General features: G+C 50.7%; 1 protein-coding gene across 1 annotated transcript; it reads right to left on the bottom strand.

Moving 5' to 3' along the window:
• Window positions 1-279: 279 nt before the first annotated feature.
• FJX1 (four-jointed box kinase 1) lies at window positions 280-2,796 on the bottom strand. The gene has a single exon (XM_032283558.1). It carries the CDS (start codon window positions 2,510-2,512, stop codon window positions 1,202-1,204), a length of 1,311 nt encoding a protein of 436 aa, XP_032139449.1. The 5' UTR covers window positions 2,513-2,796; the 3' UTR covers window positions 280-1,201.
• Window positions 2,797-7,868: the final 5,072 nt, after the last annotated feature.

Below are 7,868 nucleotides of genomic sequence, written 5' to 3' on the forward strand. Positions count from 1 at the left end.
AAAGTTTTATTTACCAGGAAATAGAACACTTTCCTCCCATCTGTCTTTCCATCTCCCCCCACATTCTAAGCTAAACTCAAATTGCCAGCACCAGGGTTCATCTGAGTGAAGACAGGGAGTCTGCTCTTGTCTTTGTTCAATTCTATAAGTTCTGTAGTCACAACTGGCTTGGATATGCATCCTTTGTTTTAAAAGCACATCCACAAGAAAGAAAACCTAAATCTTATTCTGAAAGCAGATGGGGCACCAGAAACATCAAACAAGTTAAAACCACAGGAATTAAATTCTAAATTTTAAACTCCCTTTTATTGAAATATAAGTTTGTTTAGTATATTTACACCACACTTTATGCACATATATAGAGAAGGCAAACTCTGTCAAATAAAAAAGTTTTTCTTAATAAAAAATTAAAATAGAAACAAAATAAAGTGCATAAAACTGATTTTTTTTTTCCTTCTGGTGAACATCATCATTGTCAAAATTTTGGTCGGCTGGGAGAGGGAGGAAGAAAAAATTCATTATTTGACTTAGTGCATACAGCTGGCCCTGAATTCGCAGCCTTCAGGCCAAAATGACAAGAGGTCAGGAATGAGTCAGGCAAATTGTCAAGGTCTCCAGGGCTCCCCAGAGTCTGGAGGTCCTGCTCTTTGTCCAATCGGGAGCCGTCCCCCTGCTTGGAACAGTGATCTCACCATCGCGGCGCTGGAACAAAGGGAGAACACAGGAAGGGGGCTCCACCAGCCAATGTCACAGCCCTGCTCCGGGGCCACCAGCACTGTGTTTGGCAGAAAATTGCAGAATTAGCCCAACGGCTCAAACGGAAGTTTTCCTTTTTCGGAAAGGGAATGGGGGGACCCCAAGAATGGGGTGCGTCTCCCACAGGGACGGCCACTCCGAGGCCAAATCCCAGTAGCCAGTTTCTGCGGATCCAATCTCCGTGCTGGCACGGGAAAGAATCATTTTATAAGCTGGGTGGAGGGAATGTTAGACTTCTCGCCTCGGTGAGTTCGTCCTCCCAGAACTTTGAAAGGAAACAGAGTGGGATTGAAAGAAAGGGGCAGGTGGGTGAAGAGCTGAAGTTTTTAGACACCTTTGCGGGTGGGCGTTGGCTGGCTGGTCTCCCACAGTGGCAGAAGCGACGGCCCTTCCCCCCATCATCCATACCAGAGTCCTAGGTCTCTCTCTTTTCCTCCGGGTGACACTAAGTCTCAGACCGGCTGCCGTACTTGGCCTTACAGTGCAAAATGTGCTTGGCAAGGAAATCGAGGCGGCGCTGTAGCAGCTGAGCGTGGGGGTCGGCCAGCGCGGCAAGCTCGGGGAAGCGAGGCTCGTGGCGCCGGTAGAGGCGCAGCAGCCGGGCCGCCGCGTCCTGTCCGCGGTGCAGTTCCAGGACGCGCCGCGCGGTCCGCTCGCGGAACACGCACACTGACTGCAACAGCGGCTCATTATACTTGTCCCACATGCCTGCCACCCGGTAGCCGTGCACCAAGCCCGCCTCGTTGTCCAGAAAGACCAGCGCCCCGCCGGGACCGCGGTGCAGGTTGCTCGTGGCACGCTGCATGACGCGCGGGTCCCACTGCAGGCTGAAGAGGTTGCTTACAAGCCGGTCGAAGTTGGCCGTCAGGTAGTCGAAGAGGATTAAGTCGGTCCATTGTACTAGGTCCACCAGCTCCGCCAGGCTGAGGTTGGTCAGCTCGCCCCCAGTGTCGCGGAGGGGCCGCAGACGGCCATCCTCCGAGCGCCAGGGCGCCGGCACCACCACGTCCGTGAGGTTGGGCAGCCAGCGCGTCAGGCTCACCACGCTGCCCTCCGTCCAGTGAGCAGCACGCAGCTCCTCCTGCACCTGCGCCCACTGCGCGCCCCGCGCCTCCACCCGGGCCAGTGCCAGCGGCGGCACGTGGCGCTGGAGGCCCAGCAGGCGCGCCAGGTAGTAGGACAGGGCCTCGCCCTGAATCTGCTCCGGGTTGATGCCGTAGCGCACGCAGGCGCGGGTGCCGTCGGCAAAGCGGGCCAGTCGGTTGGAGCTGCGCCCGCAACCCCCGCGCTCCAGGGCCACCACCCGAGCGCCGCGGACCACCTCCAGCCACTCCGCCGCCTGGGCTTCCGAAAAGCCCCGGGGCACCTGCTCCTCCAGGCCGCGGCTCCAGAAGACGCCCCCGTGCACCGCGGCGCTCTCCTCAGGCCGGGGCTGCCCGGCTGGCACGTGCCACCTGCGCTCGCCCGGGGACTGCCGGGGCGGGCTGTCCGCGCCAGCCGCCAGGGTGAGCAGCGCCCGGAAAGTTTTCAGGGAGCCGCCGCGGGCGTCCCACGCCAGGGGCGGGGGCAGAGGGAAGCGAAGCGCGGGCGCGGAGCCGCTGCTCCGGCCGGGGTGCCGTGGCAGTCGGTCTTCAGGCGGACTGGAGACGAACCTGGTCCGCGGCGGCAGGAGCCCTCCCCACAGCGCCAGCAGCGAGCCCAGCGCCAGCAGCCATAGCCCCGCGGTGGCGGCGGCGCCCCGCATCCTCCTGCCCATGCTCTCGCGGCTGTGCCGGTGCGCCGCCGCCGCTTCAAGCCGAGCCCAGGCACCCGGGGCCCGGCGGCGAGGCGGGCCCGGCAGCTCCGGGGTCCCGGGGCTTCGGGCGCTTCGGCTCCATCGCGGCTGCGGGGCTGTGTCCCGCGCTCCGCCGGGCGCTGGGAACTCGCGTCGCCGCCGCTTCCCAGCTGCTTTTGTATTTCGCTGTGAGACCCTCCGGTGGGCGCGATTCACAGGCGCCCGGACCACGTGGGAGCGAGGGGGATCCCCCCTCCCCCTCCTCCGCCGCCGATCCCCGCCCCCCGCTCCTCCGCCCCCTTCCCCTCCTCTTTCCCTTAAAGCGGCGATGGCTCCTTCCGAGCGGGAGAGGCGGCCCAGCACTTGGTCCGGGACTTAGGGGCCTGGAGGAAGCCGGACTGGCGGCGCCCGCTCCAGGGAGTAGGAGGGGGCGGCGGAGAGCTGGAGTCTGGGGCCTGGCGGGAGGGACGCACCCTGGGCCCTCGCGGAGGTGTAGTGGCTGCTGGGTCCCTTCGCCTAGGCAGCACCGGGCCACCTGCAAACTTCAGACAGATTTCCACTGCGCTCCGGGCTGCGCCAGGGTACGATCAGGGAGGGTCCCTTTGCTTTCTTAGTTTCTGCCCGGGTGATTCAGGCTGCTTTATGTAAATCCTTGGGAACGTCTCTGAGCCACAGAGGATGTGATTCCAGCGGAAAGAGGAACCGTCTGTAGCTAACAGCTTTGAACCGACACCCCCTTTTCCGAGCACGCACACTAGCACCAATCACTGTTGTCCGCTCTGCCTTTCCCAAGGGACTCACAGGGATTGAAACCTCGCCGAGCACGTGCCCCTTGAACACCTAGGCCAGCTCCCATTCATTCGTGTATCCATTCAACACGGCGACTGCCCTTGGTTCTGGTTCTGCTCAGGAGCAGCAAAATCCACAGATCCGGGTCCCAGTGCTGCTGGAGTTTACATTCCAGTGGGACTCTCAGGTTGCTAGGAGAGATTATAGCCATCCAACCTCTTCTTGGTGAGAGGGGAGTCAGGGACGACTTTCAGAAAGAAATGATATTGTTTTGTCCATGAGGAAAGTGAGGCACGGAGAAGGGATGCGGGTTGCTCAGGATTGCACAGTTAGCAAGTGGTGAAGCTAAAAGTCAAACTGAGGTCTCCTAGGCGCATGCACTTGATTCTTCCTCCATCAAGAAAGATCCATATTTTTAAAATCAAGTCAGCATTCTCAAGTTTCACTGTCATTTAACCAATCACTTTGTTCCCCAAATATGATTTTTCAATTAAAAGGATTTTCCGTATGAAAGGGGGAAAAAAACCCTCAATCTCATACTACATTTGATTTACTGCTTTTATGGTTTAAGGGAAAAAGAAATGGTGCGGGGCCAGGAGGTGGTGGTGAAGGAGCAAACAAAAAATAAATCTCTCCACCCCAACACATCTTCCAGCCACCTCTGGGTTAAATTTACTAGGAAAACTCTTGGATGCTAGTCGGCCCTCTCCCTTACCTCTCTGCATCAGAGTGAGTCCCAGATCCACACTGAGATACCCCGGGTAGACACAAGATCTGGGCGTGGTGGAATCCACCTCCCGAAGGCCACAGTTTGAAATCTATTTCCTTACATGGTGTGTCTGTTCTCTCCTTTCATCTCCCATCAGGTACACGTCGGGGCTTTCAACTGGACTACCTCATTAGCTGGCACTGATTATGTTTTATTCGCCAAAGAAAAAGCATTGTAGGGTTATAGAGCAGACACTCTAATGTTTGTGGCTGAGCAGAGGCATCAAAAAACCACATCTGGAGTATTCCAGCACTGACCCAGGATACGGTCAAGTGTTTTCACTGGTGTGGTTAAGTACATATTGGCTGAACTGTGGGATCTTTGTTGAATCTGTTCCCAACCACATGGTGGCCATATCATGCCATTTTATTACTCTTATCTGATAATGAGATTACTATGACTCCCATATGGTTACATCAAAATATATTAATTCATTAAAAGGTGTTATCTTTCTGCTCTATGCGAGCTCCTTCCCGTCTTTCCCTAGCAGGCAGGAACTATGTCTTATCAACTTTTTCTTTTCTTTTTTTTTTTTTTTGAGACAGAGTCTTGCTCTGTTGCCAGGCGCCAGGCTGGAGTGCAGTGGCGAGATCTCGGCTTACCGCAACCTCCGCCTGCCAGGTTCAAGCAATTCTCCTGCCTCAGCCTCCCGAGTACCTGGGACTACAGACGCGCGCCACCACGCCCAGCTAATTTTTGTATTTTTTTAGTAGAGACGGGGCTTCACCATGTTGGCCAGGATGGTCCTGATCTTTTGACCTCGTGATCCGCCTGCCTCAGCCTCCCAAAGTGCCGGGATTACAGGCGTGAGCCACCGTGCCCGGCCAACTTTACTATTACACTAAATAAGCACTCAATAAATTTAGTTTTTTTTCTTTTGGTTTAACTTATACTGGAATATGTATATATTTATTTGAAAAGCAGCCTCTTTCAGCCAGGGCAAACTATAAGCAAGATTGCCACCTTGTGGGCATAAGTAGAATATCATCTAATTGGAGAAAAGTATACATTTTTAACTGGATGATTAATTGTTCAGGTTAAATTTGTAGACTATTAAATGTCTACTATGTCCCAAGCTATGTCCTAGGGGGCATGGAGAAATCCAAAGTAGTTGGGGTCTCTGTCTTTCTGGTTGCTAACAAAAGTTGTAAGTAATTACCATTGTAAACTTCCTGGGAAGTCTGTCTTGTCCATTGTTTTATGGGTGCCTGGGCACAATGCCTGGCACTTAGTGTGTGTTCAACAACAATATGTTGAATACATCGTTAGAATGCTAATGAGATGAAGCTCTGCAAGTAGCATATATCAAGTTTTTTTTTTAATTTTTATTTTTATTAAACACTTTACTACTAAAGAATACAAAATAATTTGGTCCAAGGGTTGTGGGTTATTGTTCAGCTGATTAAAGGACACAAAATAATAACTTACATTAATTTCAACAAGAAAAAATACTGGCGAGAGTTCTGCATAATAGATGTGAGGGGAAGTACATGATTTTAATTCTGGGAGGGCTGGCTTCAAACCCAAAGACTAGAAATCCTGGAATCTCCCATTATATTACTGTTACTGATGAAAAAACCTAGGCTTAAAGAAATTGACTAAGATCATATACCTCATAAGATGAACTAACTTTATCATTGAACAGCCCTTTTCCTATACCCATACGACCAAATGCATCATGTACGAGAACAGGATACATTCATCGATACTTTAACAAATTAAGTGAAATGCAGAAATACGGAAAACCAAACACTCCCCTTCCTCAAAGTGGAATGCAATTTTTGAATGGTATTTGATTATTTGAGACAGGGTTTAAAAACATGCTTCTGTTTAGCTATTAGATGAAAATACTCCCATTCTCCTTTATTTCCTGGTCTGAGGTCACTCTCCTGCCACTTGTGGCCAAACCGCTTTGGCTCTATGGGGTAGCAGAGCTAATCGCCATGTCCCTATAGCTAATGTCTCCATAGCTTATGTCCCCATAGTTAATCACCTCAGTCCCTTCTGCCCTCAGGCTGTTGCTTGGGGATAAGAAATCTATTTGCACCTTTATGGCTTTCTTAATACCCCTTAGAATTTATCCCTGAGCCTGGACTTCCAATATCCTCAAACTTTCCCACAGTCCTGTTTGAAGAATTATCTGGTTCATGTAACTGTGCCTCCTGGGGAAAAGAGAGGAGGTGGAGTTGAGGGTTGGAAGTAGGGGAGGAAGCTTGGAGTTGGAGTATTTTCCAAGCTGGCATTAGCACTTTCTGGCTTGATCCTTGGGCTAGTTATTTACTTTTTCTATAGGTTTCAGTTTCAGAACCTGAGAAATGAGTTAATAAATCCTACCTAACTTACAGAGTTGTCATACAGCTCAAGTGAAATATTAATAATAACCACAGCAACAGTGGCAGCAAACACTTACTGAGCTCTTATTATGGGCTTGATGTGGGGCTCTAAACCCTGCATGTGCTTTATCTCATGAAACCGTCCCAACAAGTGTTATTATCCCCACTTTACAGATGGGGAAGCGGAAGCTTCGCCAGTCACTGGAATGAAGTCGTGCAGCAGGAAAGTGGCAGGGCTGAGATTCCAAAATGATAGAGACCAAACCCTTGGTAAATTATAAGCTGCTAGGGAAATGTCAGGGGCAGAAATTATTACGTTAAATCAAAATAGATTCAACTCAGATGAACTTTTGGTTTCATATGTTCTCTGGGGTTACTGCCAAGTGAAATGGTTAAGAGTGTCAACTGTCAAGCCAGATTGTCTGGTTTAAAACCGAGTCCTGCCACTTACCTGGTGTGTGACCTTGGCTAAGTTACTTAACCCCTCTGTGCTTCAGTGTATATATGTGTAAAATGCAGTAAGAATACTATTACTAGTATTACTAATAAAAATCATAACAATGTACAACGTCTAATGATTACTAATAATTAATGAGTAGGAACAGATCTTTTTCTTTTTTTTGAGACCAAGTCTTGCACTGTTGCTCAGGCTGTAGTGCAGTGGCGTGATCTCAGCTCACTGCAATCTCCAACTCCTGGGTTCAAGAAATTCTCCTGCCTCAGCCTCGCTAAGAGCTGGGACTACAGGCGTGCACCACCACACCCAGCTAATGTTTTGTATTTTTAGTAGAGATGGGGTTTCACCATGTTGGCCAGGACGGTCTTGATCTCCTGACCTGTGATCTGCCCGCCTCGGCCTCCCAGAGTGCTGGGATTACAGGCATGAGCCATCGTGCCTGGCCAAACAAATCTTATAGATGATTGGGACAATTAAGTTAGTGCTTATATTTAAAGTGCTTAAAAGACCATCTAAGTGTTCACTATATGATAGCTGTTGTTCTTTTTCCTTTCTATTTCACTGTTTCATTGCCCAGATGGGGATGTCTTCCTTCTATTGTTGCTGTCCTCCACCAAGCCTCACTTGGTCTTGAGAGACCTAACACAGGTGGTGTTCCAGATCAATGCACCTGCTTTAAGCCTGAAATGGTATCTTTTCTGATAGTTTTGCAATATTTCTTCCCTGTGGAGCTAGACCACCTGGCTTCTACCGAGATTCCCAGTGTAACGCTTGTTAAAAGCCCAGAGCCTCCCAGCTAGCCTCGGGCAGACAGTTTCTGGCTTCCTCTTACTACGCTGCCTCCTTCAATCCTGACCTCTTTTGGATCTCCTGAGTTATAAGCCCCTGGAAAAGACAGAAGCCTCCAAATGTACCCTTCCACATGCTTCTACAAAAAGGAAGAGAGAGGAAAAAAGATGTCAGAGATGAGCGTAATATTCCTTGAAACTG

This window comes from Sapajus apella, unplaced genomic scaffold, assembly GCF_009761245.1.
Source record: "Sapajus apella isolate SASKATOON/1434 unplaced genomic scaffold, GSC_monkey_1.0 scaffold14, whole genome shotgun sequence".
Taxonomy (NCBI): domain Eukaryota; kingdom Metazoa; phylum Chordata; class Mammalia; order Primates; family Cebidae; genus Sapajus; species Sapajus apella.

Excerpts from the sequence above, each read along its gene's own strand:
- FJX1 (XM_032283558.1), bottom strand. The coding sequence starts at position 2,512 with ATGGGCAGGAGGATGCGGGGCGCCGCCGCCACCGCGGGGCTATGGCTG.